General features: G+C 43.5%; 1 protein-coding gene across 5 annotated transcripts in view; it reads left to right on the top strand.

Moving 5' to 3' along the window:
* The window catches only part of rnf24 (ring finger protein 24), a 632553-nt gene that overhangs the window by 66498 nt on the left and 549183 nt on the right, over window positions 1–16872 (top strand). For 3 of the 5 annotated variants that reach the window (XM_078554280.1, XM_078554265.1, XM_078554273.1), the window contains exon 2: window positions 14465–14614. In XM_078554280.1, the coding sequence (XP_078410406.1) occupies window positions 14472–14614 (143 nt within the window). In that variant the 5' untranslated portion in view covers window positions 14465–14471. Of the gene's footprint in view, window positions 1–5827; window positions 5957–14464; window positions 14615–16872 lie in introns of those variants that run through there. The other 2 variants (XR_013578203.1, XM_078554251.1) reach the window with 1 other exon arrangement.

Below are 16872 nucleotides of genomic sequence, written 5' to 3'. Positions count from 1 at the left end.
CCCATCTTTTTTTAATATCCTGATGATTTTTCTCCAGGGTTGCACACAGCAGTGTCCTGAAGATGGATCTTCAATTCCTGAAGACTCCAGGCCAATGCTGGAGAGTTGGCAACCCTAACGGAAACTAAATAATTACACTCCACTCTTGGTCTTTGTTATGATCCCAGCTGAGGTTACCGCTGGACAAGGGGTAATCTGATCCCAGAGTGGAACCCAGCTTGACAGATCCTAACTTTAATTTGTTTGTTTAGATACATGGAGAGTAGCTACTGAACAGAGTCACAGGGGTCAGTTAATGAATTTTTAATAAAAGAATAAAACATTTATTAAACAAGAATTATTAATCAACTATATTACAATACTCCTTCATCCACAACTATACCTTTACAGATATATACAGATTTGTAAGGATAACACAAGTTACAAAAGCTATCTTATACTCTAATGTGCACAGTAAGTACACAGTCCATGTAAATCTATGGTACCCTATGGTCAGACACACCAGATTCTGTAACCAAGTGACAGACGCCACCTCAACCAGATGCTGTGGACCTCTCCTCGACTCTCCCCAGATGCTTGTTACACCGTGAGCCAACCGGTCTCACCGAATTCCGTCTTTCACACAAGGGTTTCCACTCTCCAACAACTCGCTTTGGAATCTTCTCCCAAACTGATGCTTTCTCTCGGACGCCTTCCACAAGGGTTCACCTCCAGGGTTTCGAACTCTCCTTCTGATGTTCCTCTTCCCTGGGTCACCACATGCATTCAAGCTGTCTTCCACAAACTCTGTCTCTCTGGCTCAGCCGTCAACAGTACACCACTGCTTCACATGCCCATAGCAAAAGGTTATAGGCCTTCACTTGTCTCTTTGGACCTTCTTGCTTCTTGCAAGCTGTTCTCACTTGTAAGTCTGCTTTCTACATCTTTTGCCTCTTTAAATCTGAAGCTTGGAGCCTTTCTCTCTGCCCCTCACTCTTAACTTCAGTTAACAGGACCTTTCCAGCTTCTTGTCCTTCCTTTGACTAGAAGGTCTTCTTTGGACTTTTCCCTCTTCCACTCCCCTGGGTTTTGGAGTTTTTCTTTAGCTTGGGTCTGGCTATCTGTCCCTTCTAGGTGGCTTCTGTTTGGCAGCTGGCTCCCAAACCAGTTGAAGTCCAACAGCTTCCAAATCAAACTGCTGTCTTTCTTCTTCTGTGTGTGTCTGTGGGGGGGACCTGCCTCTCTGGTTCCCTGTTGCTAGACAACAGCCCAATTCTTCTACCCTAGTTTGTTTAACTTAGCTGCAACAGTTGTAAAAAACCTCATTAGAAATGCAAGCACCCTTTTTAAGTGAAACTAAAACTCAATTTATCTTTCTTAACACACAAACAGAAATACAAATTAAACTTAAACTTTAAAGCTAAAACTCATTCCTAACACTTACAAATGCCAATACAATTCACTTAAACTATCTCTATTTCCTTACAGTCTTCAAACAGGGACTTGATACTCATTAATTTCTTGTTACCTATTGGTTTTCCACTCACCTTTATTGTGTGGCTATTCTATTGGATCATCCTACTGATATTTCCACGATATATAACTCTGCTACAGCACGTCACTGTTCAACCTGGAAGATTACAAAGAAAGGAAGTTGTTTTCTCTAAGCTGAGAATAACGAGTCTTCGAATGCCTGGCAGCTTTTTCAAAAGAGCTTGTATTAATGATTTAGACATTGCCTTAATTGGGCCGGGGGATAGGGCAATACTTATCAAAAATGGGTACGGATTTAAAGTAGGGTGGGAGGAGGCTATGTGGAGCATAAACAGTGGCCTAGAGTAGTAGGGCCAAATGGCCTGGATCTGTCCTGCAAATTGTACATAATTATGTGCACTAGAACTGGTGAAGGATTGAATTAAAACCTTAATCTATGAAAGCAAAGCTCAAGTGGCATATAAACTAGGTTTGTTAATTTTCTTAAATGTTCAACTGACCATGACAATGCAAACTGGCTGTCTCTGGCACAATCTGATCGGCAATCCAACAGGGCAATGTTAAAACTTTCTTCAAAACAGAATACTCCTGAGGTCCGAATGGGGGTTATGGAGGCAACCAGCAGCTAATTGGCAAAATAAAGCCGTCATTTCGACGATAGGTGAGTGATAACTGAAAAGTTCTACCCGGTGCCAGAATGTTCCGTTAAACCTTCTCGCATTTTGCTCCTTTTGCCATGTCGGTTATTGCACGGTGGGGGGGTGGGGAGCTGCTTTACTTTTCGTTTAATGCCTCAGACTTTCAACGACAATTGAAAAATTGTGTGGCAAAGAACTGTTACAGTTGTGCAAAACCTTGTTTTTCACTTCTGCACGTCTGTCACTTTTCATCGTTCCGATGTTTCTGCTCACCATGGTTTGCCAATCTCGTATTTTTTTTTCTCCAGCAGTTTGTTTGAGGCCATCATTTCTGCGTTGGAATCTTTCTGTGCCTTGTGGCGACAGTGTGATGTAAGAAGTGTCCGAATATTGATTTGGTGACTTAAGAATCATGAGTTCTGGTCTCCATTTTACAGAAAGGGAATAGAGGCACTGGAGAAGGTACAAGAAAGATTTACAGGGATGAGACCAGGTCTGAGAGGTTATACCCACTAGGAAAGATTGAACAGGAAAAGACCAGAAAAAGGGGAGAGGGTTGGAAACCAAACAGACATCTTTAAAATTATGAAGGGGTTCGACAAGGCTGATACAGACAAGATGTTTCCATTTGTGAAGGAGTCCCAAACCAGGGGGTCATAAATATAATAGACACTAATAAATCCAGAGTCTGGGTTTGTTTTCTCTGAAGAAGAATAGGCAGAGATGATCCAAGATATTTAAAGAACGGATAAACTGAACCCTAGTAACATTGTTATGAAGCTGGATTTTACAAGATAGCTACATTTTAAAACATCCCCTTTAACCTAAGATAAAATTGAGAATTTCGCAAGCACACTAGCTTTGAGACATGCCCATGTGATTTGGTTGCTATCGGGGAGAAACACGTACAGAAAACCTTTGAAATGTCAAGTGACACTTTCCATATCTTTACACTGCCTCACTGAGAACAGGACAGCTGCTTTTTGAGACAGAGAGATAGAGACAAAGCTGCTACATCTGTGTAGAAGCAGAAAGACTGTTTTGTGTTAACAACCAAGCAGAATGCTTGGGAGAGCTCGTTTTCTGTTAGAAAAAAAGAGAACAGAACAGACAGGACTTTTGGAGATTTAAGGAACAAGGAGTCACCAAAGTGGGCCTTACTGGTGAAAATCGGACCTGGTATCTAAGGCAAAATGAAATTTTTTGAAGGACGCTGGAAGTTTTGACCCAGCATGGTGGGGAGAAGTGAGCCTGCTGGAGAGCTAGGAGTCATGAAGGAAACAGTTCCTGTAATATATATATCTGCCAGAAGTGCAGCGCACAGCGATAGGGGTTATAAGGCAAATTTTGATTGTGTTAATTAGTGAATGTGATAGCACTATTTCTTCAGTTTGGAGTATTAATTGCCTGTTTATGTTTGGTCCGCGTTGATTTTAGTTTCCTTGTTACAGTAAAAATCTTAAAACACATCCGCAATCTTCCATTCTGGAGTCTAAGTTCGATGGCGGGCGCAGAGGTGGGAGTAATTTCCACTGGGGGGGGCGGGGGGGTGGGGGTGGTTGGGGGGGAGACATGGGACAGCTGACCATGCGCAATCTTGTGTTGCTCAGCTCATTAGATATGCATCCGTGAGAAGCCCGCCAATTCTCGTGGCAGGTGGCAGGCAGGAAGTTGCCGTCCCCATCATTAGCTCTCATGGGGTCGAAGGTCCGGGCGCCATATTTAAAGGGCACCCAGACAGCCTGAACTATCCCTTCCACGTTTACCCAGCCACTTCTCCATCCTTCCCCACTAACCCTTCCGTGGTCATCCTCCATGCAACTTGAGCTGCCACCACCCGGTCTCAAGCATAGGCTGGCATTTACAGACGCTCCCCAAAGAGGACAATGTAGCGCCAACTCACCTTTCATCATGGGAGAAGCATACCTCACCAGGTTCACACCAGTTATGTGCAGTCGCAAAAGCGAATGTTCTAATTTCTCACTGACTGAATTTGGAGGGGGAACTTAATTCCAGAGAACTGGCTTTTTAAGGAGCATGCATGACGTGCGAACACATGCAAAAGGGCTTCCCAACATTGCCCGTCGGGAAGCTCAACCCACCTTTAAAGAACGCTCATTCCTAAAGCTCGTCCCGCCGCCTGGAAACTGATTTTTGGCCTCAAGCCAAATTAAGTTCCCCCCGCCCAAGCTTCCCACTGCTGGCGGGAACAGAAGGTTCCGCCTTTGAAATCTTTTACTTTGGTTCTTGGGAAATTCATCTCTTTCAAAAAGTTACTAGTCTCTGTGGAAGATCGTAACAATATGTTGAAGATTGCCATAAAATCTGTAACTGGCAGATGCGAGGCTCAGTTTTGACACAGATATGGTGCATGGGTCAGATTTAACTACTTTCTGCAGAACTTAGTGAATGTGTGTGTGTATTAAACGGAGCGGCAGTCAGTATGGAAACATTTAACAGCAAGGCAGAAAGATGCTAAGGGCATGAACAATCGGGAGCTATCAGCCTATGGGATTGGCCGTGTACTTTCCTATGATTCTTTGTAAGAATTTAGTTTGTTTTATTATAGTCTGATGATGGAGTCAGGTGCACATGATTCACTGTTAGGTCAGCACAGTGGTTAGGGTTAAAATTGCACTCTGCTATATTAGTTATGGACGTGATAAGACATTAATGATTTCCTTGGTCTGTTACTTAAAGGCATTACCAGATTTAAAGTTAACTCATTTGTTACTTATTCGTGGTGCTCCTATTGGAACACGTAAGATTCTGAGGGGACTTGACAGGGTAGATGCTGAAAGAATGTTCCCCCCACCCTCTCCATGGGGGAATCTAGAACTAGGGTGCACAGTTTCAAAATAATGGCTGGGATTTTCTGGCCCTGTCACAGTGGGACCAGCCACAGGAGATTCGGCAGCCCAGCCAAAAACCCATTGACTTTTGGAGGGACCGGATGATCCCGGTGGTGGGTAGGGCCGGAAGATCCCATTGTCTGGGTCTAATGGATCTCCCATTTAAGACAGAGATGAGGAGGAGTTTCTTTTCTCTCAGAGTTATTAATCTTTGGAATTCTCTTCCACAGAGAGCAGTGAAGGCTGGGTCATTGAGTATATCCAAGGTTGAGTTAGACAAACTTTTGATCTACGAGGGAGTCGAAGGTTATGAGGGGCAGGTAGGCAATTGGAGTTAAGGCCACAATCAGATCAGCCATGATCTTATTGAATGGCAAAGCAGATTCATAGGGCTGAATGGCCGACTGAGGCTCCAACTTCCTATCATCTTACTAAATATTGCATGAAGCAATTTTAACCCTTTCTCTGGTTCAGTTACCTTTCGAGGGCAGTGCCTCACAAATGGAACCATTAGGAGATAGATTGTATTAGCATTAGCATTGCCCAAAAGGCCTTGGAAGGTTGAAAATGTAGGTTCAGCCAGAGTCAGAAGCCAGAGAATTGATATTTTGGTTTAATAGTTATAAAGCAAAATGTTGGAGCTGGGAAAAGAAGGCTGTGCGGGGCAGTAGGAGACGAGAGGCCTTATGATAGAACATCAGGAATACCTCCAACCAGAACGGGCAGCCCTCCTGGTGAGAGCAAGGGAAATAGTGCTCGAGTTGTTCCTCTGTCATACAAATCTTGCTCTGAAAGAGTTAAATGACACTAGCGTTCAAACTTGTTGGGTAAGCTTGTGGTTGAAGAGGGCAGAGCCAGATCTGAATCTTAATACGTAGTCCGGTCCCTTGTTGTGCAGAGGAATTGCAGTGCTGTGCCACTCTCTAAGGACAAGCTTTCCCGACTTCAGGTTGTGCTCCAGGCAATGAAGTTACCTGTGAGTGAGATACACAGGTGAGTGTTGAGAAGAAGACACATGTATGCAGTGCTGGCCAACCTAATATTGCTGTGCTTGCCATTGTCTTTTAGAGAACCAGGACCCCCCCCCAGCTCATGTGTCTGGGGTTGGGAGAGCATTGACCAGCTTTTGCCTGCATGAGTCCAGAATTCTGTTAAATGAACAAACAGGAAGTATTGCTGAAATCAGGGGGAGCATAACTGACAAATGTTTCTTTTAAAAGCGCCTTTTTGTGTATATACCACAGGGTAATGCCGGTAACATTGGAAATGATGGGGCAGTGAGTAATCGAAGCTTTTATAAAGGTCCTTTTGTGTTGTTAAGAGTGCTGTCAAAGGCAGATGTAGTATTGTCTCATTGTCAACACCATTCTCCATGGTAAAGATCTGCATCAACAAAGATTTACATCAGAGGTAGAAATGTTTTTTTCCCCCCGAGGGCTCTTTCTGAGGAAAACATACTGCCTAGTTTAATTTTTCTAGGGCTACTTCCTCATTTCTGGGATCTACTTTTTGGCTTTTGGAGGTTGCTTTTTCATTTTCACGAACTGAGTCCTAGGGTGGAATCCTCTCAGGTTTGCACTAAGTGCGGTAGCAGGCGGGAAAATGGACGTTTTAACCTCCGGCCTCAATGGCGGTTTTTCGTGCCATATCATCCCATTCCCACCTCATTAATTATGCAGCGACAGGAAACACCACTGGATCACTGGTTAGCTGCCTCTGATTTGCCCACCATTCCTTAACTCGCTGCTTCCTCACGCAGGGCGCCATATTTAAACTGCTGCCATGCGCACAGTTCTCAATGCTTGAGCCCAGGACTGTCCAGTGAAGACATGGCCCCAACAGCCAAGAAGAGTGCAGTCCCCCGATTCAGTGACGCATCCCTAGGATGCCTTCTGGATGCCGTGAAGGCCATCGTGATGCCCTCTAACCCCACGCTGGCCACAGGGGGTCCAGCAATCTCATCACTCCGGCCTGGGAGGCAGAGACAGTGGTGGTCAATGCCAATGCTGTAGAAAAGAGGTCGACCATCCAGTGCAGAAAGAGGATGAATGATCTCATTCGTTCTGCACGGTAGATCAGCCATCTTATCACTCTAAACTCACACACTCACAAGGCCATCACACATTGACTGGCATCTCACCCACTGCCAACTCAAGGGATATCACCACTCACTCTCTCACACACACCCTCACATCTCCATCAGGCCTTATCTGCTCTGGAGACTAGCTCCTCAGCCCTCACCGTCTTGAAGCCATTTGAACAGATCAACATGTGCCCCCATAAATTCTGTCTCTGGAGGAGCAGCAAGAACAGGAGGGAGGGAACCTGTCATTGGAGGAGCTGGAGCAGCGAGCATAGGAGAGACAGAATCTGTGATTGACGGAGCAGCTCCTCACAGACTCTGTACCTCCCACTTTCGCTATTCCCATCAAAGACACAGGGGTGACCTTTCTTTCAATATTTTGAATTTTTTGCCAGTCTTTAATTTTTTGTGGGCTTTTTGTGAGATTTCAAGGGCGAATTCAGCCATCATCCCTGTGTATTTTGGACCATGACTACATTTACTGGGTCTTGTGAATCGCTATCATGTTTCCACTTAAGTCTGATCATGTGGTGCCAGGTTACGAGCTTCCATCTATTCTCAGTCTCAAGCCTCTGGCAGGATTTGGTTTAGAACAAAATTGTGAAAAAAGATAATGAAATGTCTCCCCCCACCTGCCCCCCAGGATTGCAGCTTACCAGATAAAATTGTCTTAAGGCTAATCACATCTTCTAATATTGGGAAGGCTGAAGCCATTGTCTCCAGTCCCTGCTGCAAACTCCATTCCCCTGTTACCCGAATCCCTCTCCCTGGCAACCGCCTAAGACTGAACCAGACTTTTCCGACCTTGGTGTAATATTTGACCACAAGCTAAGTTTCTGACCACATACCAACGCCGTCACTAAGATCGCCTATTTCCACCTCCGTAACATCCCCTGACTCTACCCCTACCTTAGTTCATCTGCTGCTGAAGTCGTCAACCACGCCTTTGTCACTTTTGGATTCACCTATTCCAACACACTCCTGGCCGACCGCCCACGTTCTAACCCTGTAATTCTGCTTCCTGTGTCCTTCCTTGTACCAAATCCCACTCGCCAATCCCTGTGCTTGCTGACCTACATTGACTCCTGGTTAAGCAACCATAAAAATCTCCTCCTTGTTTTCAAATCTCTCCATGGCCTCGCCTCTTCTTACCTCCATAAATTTTCCGGTAGGCTGTGGGGGGGACCAAAATCAGCTGACCGCCCACCAACCTGTCAATGGCCAATTGAGGCCATTGACAGAGTAATTAAACCAATTAGTGGACCTGCCCGTCCAACCTTCAGGTTGGCGGGCAGACCAGGAGCCCTCATGCGAATTAGAAAAAGCATGGGCGGGATGAGGTTTCATGTAGGTTTTAAAAAATTTTAATAAATTTTTGGTAAAAATTATGGACATGTCCCAACTCGTGACAGTGACACATGAGGAGACATGTTAGGCAAATTTTATTTTTCTATTTTTAGCTTTTTTACATTTAGAGCCAATCTCCCTGAGGCAGCATTTAGCTCTTTCATGCGCATGCGTGAAAGAGCGCACTCCCGATTTTGGGATTCCCCTCCCGCCCGTGCTTCCCGCCGGACATCACGCCGGGCGGGCTTCAATTGGCCCGCCCACGTAAAATGGTGCCATGCCCCCAACGGGGGGAGAATCCTGGCCATGGGAACATTAGCAGCTGGAAGTTCCCCTTCAAGCCACTCACCATCCTGACTTGGAAATGTATCACTGTTCCTTCACTGTCGCTGGGTCAACATCCTGGAACTCCCTTCCTACACCACATGGACTGCAGCTGCTCAAGAAGGTGACTCACCAAGACCTTCTCAAGGGAACTTAGGGATGGGCAATAAATGCTGGCCCAGCCAGCGAAGCCCACATCCCTTGAACGAATATTTTTTAAAACTTGCGCTAATCAGATGCGAATGCCTCTTTTTAAAAAATCATATATCGTTTCAAAATGCCATAAGAATTAATTGAATAAGACTTCTTTACAGTTTCATAGCCTGAGGCGCACTAATGTTATTTCGTTCCCACTAACAGCCTCTGTTTAAACCGCAGTTAAAACAATGACAAGAATATGTCAAATTATGACGTGGAGCAAAGGTAAAAAAACCTAGAGGTGTCCATACTGAATCCATCTCGCATTGACAATGCATTAAAGATAATGGATCATAACATACAAACACTTGAATTAGGAGCAGGAGTCGGCCACTCGGCCCCTCAAGCCTGCTCCGTCATTCAATAAGATCATGGCTGATCTGACTGTAACTTCAACCCCACATTCCTGCCTATCCCCGATAACCTCTCACCCCCTTGTTAACCAAGAATCTATTTAGCTCTACCTTAAATATATTCAAAGACTCTGCTTCCACTGCCTTTTGAGGAACAGAGTTCCAAAGACTCACAACCCTCTGAGAGAAAAAAATTCCTCCTCATCTCGGTCTTAAATGAGCGACCCCTTATTTTTAAACAGTGGCCCCTAGTTCCAGATTCTGCAACAAGAGGAAACATCCTCTCCACATCCACCCTGTCAAGACCCCTCAGGATCTTATATGTTTCAGTCAAATCACCTCTTACTCGTCTAAACTCCAGCAGATACAAGTCTAACCTGTCCAACCTTTCCTCATAAGACAAACTACCCATTCCAGGTATTAGTCTAATAAACCTTCTCTGAACCGCTTCCAATATATTTACATCCTTTCTTAAATAAGGAGACCAGGACTGTACACAATACTCCAGATGTGGTCTCACCAGTGCCCTAAACAACTGAAGCATAACCTCCCTACTTTTGTAATCAATTCCCCTCACAATAAACAATTAGATTCTATTAGCTTTCCTAATTACTTGTTGTATCTGCATACTGACCTTTTGTGATTCGTGCACTAGGACGCCTAGATCCCTCTGCATCTCAGAGCTCTGCAATCTCTCACCATTTAGATAATCTTCCTTTTTTATCTTCTTGCTAAAAAGAACAACTTCACATATCTCACATTATACTCCATTTGCCAGGTCTTTGCCCACTCACTTAACCTATCAATATCCCTTTGTTTATGTCCTCTTCACAATTTACTTTCCTACCTGTCTTTGTGTCATCAGCAAATTTAGCAACCATACCTCTTCAATTCATCTGCCATCCCTTTATTTTCCATTGTTAATTCCCCAGACTCATTTTCCATGGGTTCACGCTTACTTTAACTACTTTCTTTTTTAAGTATCTGTAGAAACCCTTACTATCTGTCTTTATATTTCTTTTAGTCATTCTTTGCTGTTTTTATATTCTTTCCAATCTTCTGACCTGCCACCAATCTTTGTGCAATTATATGCTTTTTCTTTAGTTTTGATACTAACTTTAACCTTTTTAGTTAACCACAGATGGTTATTCCCCTTGGAATTTTTCTTTCTTGTTGTGATGTATCTATTCTGTGTATTCTAAAATATCCTCTAAACTGTCTGCCACTGCATCTCTGTAGACCGATCCATTAACCTAATTTGCCAGTCCACCTTAGCTAGCTCTGCCTTCATGCCCTCATAATTGCCTTTATTTAAGTTTAAAATATTAGCCTTAGACCCACTCTTCTTTCCCTCAAACTGAATGTAAAATTCAATCATATTATGATCGCTGTTACCTAGGGATGTCTTCACTATGAGGTCATTTATTAATCCTATCTCATTGCACAATACCTGGTCTAGTATAACCTGCTCTCTGGTTGGCACCAAGACATGCTGTTCTAAGAAACTATCCTGAAAATATTCTATGAATTCCTCATCTAGGCTACCTTTGTCTATATGATTTTTCCAGTCGGTATGCAAATTAAAATCCTCCCATGATTATCACCATGCCTTTCTGACAAGCTTCCATTATTTCCTCCTTCGTACCCTATCCTACCGTATGGTTACTCTCAGGGGACCTGTACACCACTCCCACAAGTGACTCCTTGCATTTATCATTTCTCATCTCGACCCAAATCGCTTCTACATCCTGGTTACCTGAATTTAGGTCAATCCTCTCTATCGTGCTAATGTCATCTTTAATTAACAAAACCACCCCTCCGCCTTCCCCTCGCTTCCCGTCCTTCCTAAGTGCCATGCACCTTGCAATATTCAATGTATGTCAATGTATACACATGGGATTATAAACCAGGCATCGCTGGGCACTAGATTATAAAGCAGTGACCGACAGACACTGGATTATTAACCAGTGACCGACGGACTCTGGATTATAAATCAGCAACCAATGGACACTGGATTGTAAACATTGCAACTGTGTTCATCTCAGGGCTCAATAATACAGCATAAAAGTTCTGTATTTAAGGGGAAACTAGATAAGTACATGAGGAAGAAAGAAAAATAGAGTGAGATGAAGTAGAGTAGGAGAAGGCTTTTGTGAAGCAGAAACACCAGCATGGATCTGTTGGGCCAAATGCCCTATTTCTGTGCTGTTGAATTCTATGTGATTCAAAATAAAAGTGATTTATGCACCAAGCCTATAATCCAGTGCCTTTATTTATTTGTGTGGACCCTGGATAAACCAGTGACCGACAGTCTCTGGATTATAAACCACCAATTGACGAACACTAGATTATAAACCACCGACTGGACACTGGAATGTAAACTAACGACCGATAGACACTGGATTAGAAATAGCAATTGACGAACACTGGATTATAAACCATCGACTGGATAATGGATTGTACACTAGTGACCGATGGGCACTGAATTATAAACCAGCGACTGCTAGACACTGGACTATGAACCACCAACCGGACATTGGATTGTAAACCAGCGACCAATAGACTCTGGATTGTAAATTTCACTAACAAGGGTGTCGAAGCTTATAGGGAGTGTGCAGGAATGTGGAGTTGGTACCACGATCAGATCAGCCATTATCTTATTGAATAGCAGAGCAAGCGCAAAGGACCGAAGGGCCTATTCCTGCTCCTAATTTGTTCATATGTAACCTGGCATCGACAGACTCTGCATTATAAACCACTGACTGACAGACTCTGGCTTGTAAAACAGGCATCGATGGACACGGGATTGTAAACCAGCGATTGATGTACTCTGGGTTATAAACCAGCAATCAACGCACTCTGGATTATAAACCAGCAATTTAACACTGGATTGTAAACTAGCGACTGATGCATGCTGGATTGTAAACCAGCGACCAACACACACTGGACTGTAAACCAGTGACCGGTCTACACTGGATTGTAAACCAGCGACCGGCCCACACTGGATTATAAACCAGCAACCAACCCACACTGGATTGTAAACCAGCGACCAACCCACACTGGATTGTAAACCAGCAACCTGCCCACACTGGATTATAAACCAGTGACCAACCCACACTAGATTGTAAACCAGCTACCAACACACATTGGACTGTAAACCAGCGACCAGTCCACACTGGATTATAAACCAGCGACCGGTCCACACTGGATTGTAAACTAGCGACCGATGCACACTGGATTGTAAACCAGCGACTGACGCACACTGGATTGTAAAACAACGACCAACCCGCACTGGATTGTAAACCAGTGACCGACGCACACTGGATTGTAAACGAGCGACCGACGCACACTGGATTATAAAACAACGACCAACCCACACTGGATTGTAAGACAACGACCAACCCACACTGGATTGTAAGACAACGACCAGCCCGCACTGGATTGTAAACCAGTGACCGACGCACACTGGATTATGTTTTAGGAAATGGTCCCTTCTTTAGTCACTGCTAACAAAATAATTTTTTTTCCCCACCAATGGGGAAAAAATTGAGAGAGGCGGCGAGAAGGAATGGAAATGAAACAAAATTGGGAAGTGTGTAATATGTGAAGCAATGCCAATTATTTAGGACCCAAGTTAGAACTTGCAATACATTCCACAGGAATTTCCTAACCTCAATTATTTAAAAATCCCTGGATAGCCAGAAGTGGCTTTGCGCGAAACAATGTGTGTCTCTTTGTGTTAGTACATGAAGGAATACTTCGGTTGAGCCTGCCCGAGCACTACTGTAAAGGTGGCACTAGACAGTGAACTACCCAGGAGAAACCATATCAGGTATAAGAGGTTAGGTGTGAAATTCATGATACAAGTAAGTGTGAGTTTAGCTTATGGATGGGAACAGAGCACAGGCAACACCAAGTATGAGTGTAAATGAAGCACCGGTCCATGAGCGTGTAGCTAGAGGTAGCAACACCAGGTACTGGTGTAAATCTGGTACCAGACAGGGGCACTGGTATCGAGAGTTTATTTTGCTGGTAGTAATGTTAGATAGTTGGATAGACAGATAGATAGATAGATAATTGGTTTATTGAAAGATCATCATGGCGGCAGGTACCATGTTGTGATAACGATACAAACACAAGTAATCAGAATTCATAACCTAGTTCTAGACAATCATTAAAATAAAAATAAAATATAAAGCAATAAAAGGATTGTCCAATTATGAACATTTCAATTTACAAATAATTACAATACATTGCAAAATGCAAGTTTCCTTAACTTAGAGAATAAAAGTGAAAGATCTACTGCAATCTGCATTTTGTATTAAAATCCATGGACCATATGTTGTCAGGTTGAATTCATTAGATTCTCAATCATTTATGAGTTTTATAAAGTAGGGGACAGGGCTGGTTCATGCGCTATTTGTTCTCTTATTTACCGAAAGATGTCTTTTCTCCTAATCCCTTCGCACATTTGCCTTTTTGTGGTTGTGGCAAGAGATAGTGGCTACGGGAAGTGGGATTCAAGAGTTTTCTAGTGAAGTCTGGACAGAGCTTTTTCTGTCTTTCAGCGAGGGAGCACATATTCAGTTGTTTGATGTGTCGGGGTATCTTTGGTATGTGTTACCTAGGATCAGTTTCAGTCCTCGTTTCCAAATGGTTTCATGTTTTTTCACACACCCCTTGGTAAGTCCAGCATTCTAAATCGGCGTTGCGTATTCAAATGTGGGTCATACATAACTATTAAATACCGTCAATAGGTCAAGGCAATACTGCAAATGTGGCACTAGATTACGTGGCAAAACTGGCACAGTAAACGATGGTACCCAAGATAAATCATGGTAAGCACAGTGTATTAGTATGAGAGCAAACCATGCCAGGGACGAGTATCAATGCAGTACTAGACCATTGAGGAATGCCCAGGGTGAGCAATGTTTTGTACAAGTGTAAACACGGTACTCGTGACCAGAATGGTACACTACGGGCACAGCCACTCAAAGAGTTCCAGAGCTGTGTAGCAACCTGTACTTTGTACACTGTGTGCAATCTTTTGGTGACAACTGTTTAACTTTCTGTCTATTGTCAATCATTGAAATGACAGTGGGACACATGCAGTGCAGGAAATGTTAGTGGTGCCAAATATTAACCAGCACCTCTCTCTCTCTCTCTCTCTCTCTCTCTCCCTTCCCCCTTTTGCAGGCTATCCATGAGCACTGATTTCCAGCAGTACAGCTTCAGGATGCCAAACATAGGGTTCCAGAACCTTCCGCTCAATATCTACATTGTGGTTTTCGGGACAGCAATCTTTGTCTTCATCCTGAGTTTACTGTTCTGCTGTTACTTAATCAGGTAAGGGATGGCTTTGAGTTCAGGACCTAACTAAGCATAAGTAGCCTCTGTTTTTACTATAGTAACTAATAGAAAAAGAACAACTTGTATTTAGACAGCACCTGTAGTTAAGCGTCCCAAGACACTACATAGGTTTGACACCCAGCCACATAAGGAGATATTAGGACAGATGACCAAAAGCTTGGTCACAGAGGTAGATTCTAAGGAGCTTCTTAAAGGAGGAGACAAAGGTGGAGAGACGGAGAAGTTTAGGAAGGGAATTCCAGAGCTTAGGATTTAGACAGCTGAAGGAATGGTCGCCAATGGTGGACCAATTAAAATCAGGAACGAGCAAGAGGGCAGAATTGGAAGAATGCAGAGATCTTGGAGGCTTGAAGATCTGGCAGAGAGGCAGACAGAGAGGTGAGGCCATGGAGGACGTTGAGCACAAGGATAAGAGTTGTCAGTTCGAGGTGTTGCTGGACCAGGAGCCCAGCTAGGTCAGAAAGCAAAGCATCGATGGATGAATAGGACTGGTTACGAGTTTGGACATGGGCAGCAGAGTGGATGGTGGAAGGTGGGAGGCCAGCCAGAAGAGTGTTGGAATAACTGCAGCATCAAACAAAGTGCAGGGCAAATCCTATCATTAATTCATTGCTCTTTGTAAATTGTCAAATAATAGATAACATAGTGAGAGGAGAGGCCCTGTCAAGTTTATATTCGCACCTTGAGAGAGAAATATGTAAATATTACCTTTCACAAGGCTCTATTAATGACCTTGGCAAACTTAATTTGTATATGTAATTGTGTGTTATGAAACTGGAATTGCTTTGTTTAACCACAAAAGCCAACAAGCATGAGCTTCGATCCGTGTAGTTCATGTTATTGGTGATTAGGGATTCGTTGTCGGTGCAATAACATGGGAGTTCTGCAGCGTTGGAGATGCTCTCTTTAGGAAGAGAGGTAAAACATAGTCCCAATCTTCCTTCTCAGGTGGCATAAACATTTTTGTGGAAGAGTGGTTAAGTTGTCCTGTCCAATCAAATTTTTCATCAGCCAGCACCTGCAATAGATTATTTATTTTCAGTGTTGTTGGTGGGCCCTAACTGTTCCCAAATTGACTGCTGCATTTCTGGCACAATGAGTACACTTCCAAAGTTCTTAATTGTCTGTAAAGTGCTTTGGGACATCCTGGGGTCACGGAAATATGTATCCAGGGTCATGAAGTTCAAAGAGATTTTGATTCTGATTTAAGAGTACAATCGCCTAATGGTTACGTTATTGTACTAGTAATATAGGCACCTGGGTTAATAATAATGAGAAATGAGATTAAATCCGACCATGGTGGTTTAAGAATTGGAATTTCATTTAAATAAATCTGGAAATGTAAAGCTGGTGTCGGGAATAATCATGAAGCCAACGGATAATCATTAAAAAACCAACTGGTTCATTAATGTCTTTTAAGGAAGGAACTCTACTGCTTTGACCTATATGTAACTCCAGATAGATTCTTGATAAGCAAGGGGGTAAAGGGTTATCGGTGATAAGCAAGGGGGTAAAGAGTTATTGAGGGTAAGCGGGAATGTGGATTTGAGGTTACAGTCAGCCATGATTTTATTGAATTGTGTAGTAGGCTCGAGGGGCCTAGTAGCCTACTCCTGCTCCTAGTTCATATGTCCAATCCCAGGCAAGCCATGGCATTGTATCAAACCATTCAAGAAGGCAACCCACAACCACCTTCTCGAGGGCTACTAGCGATTGTCTATAAATGCTGGCCATGCAGTGACATCCACATCCCAAGAATGTAAACCAAACTCAACATAATAGCACGGGAAAGGCCATGTTTAAGTTTACATTTTTGTGCTGAGTTTTTCTTTTTCATTTGCACGACTTGAATTTTCAATCATGATCCTCCTCCTTTAGTTACCATGCACTGAGAGGGCATTGGTGACCATGGATTTCCATTGGATTGGCCCATCATAATGCTTGGCAAAGTACTGAGATTTTCCATTGCCCTCTGCAGCAAACTCTCCCCCTCTTACCGCCTGCCAGCAGGTGTACTTTGGAAGGATTTACAGGCTGATAATCAACCTGTTTGGCTATGTTATGAATGCACATTCCATGGCCATCAAATCCTGAAGCGGCACTTGAACCTGGAGCTTCTGGCCCAGAGGTAGTGGCAGCTGCCAGTGCTCATGATAGAGACCTTTATGATTACGAAGGAATTTGATAGCGTAGAAAAGATATTTCCACCTACGGAAGAGTTCAAAATGAGGCGT

This window comes from Cetorhinus maximus, chromosome 1 (genome assembly GCF_964194155.1).
Source record: "Cetorhinus maximus chromosome 1, sCetMax3.hap1.1, whole genome shotgun sequence".
Taxonomy (NCBI): domain Eukaryota; kingdom Metazoa; phylum Chordata; class Chondrichthyes; order Lamniformes; family Cetorhinidae; genus Cetorhinus; species Cetorhinus maximus.
Note: the sequence above shows the minus strand (reverse complement) of the source record. Positions and strands in the feature narration are given on the sequence as shown.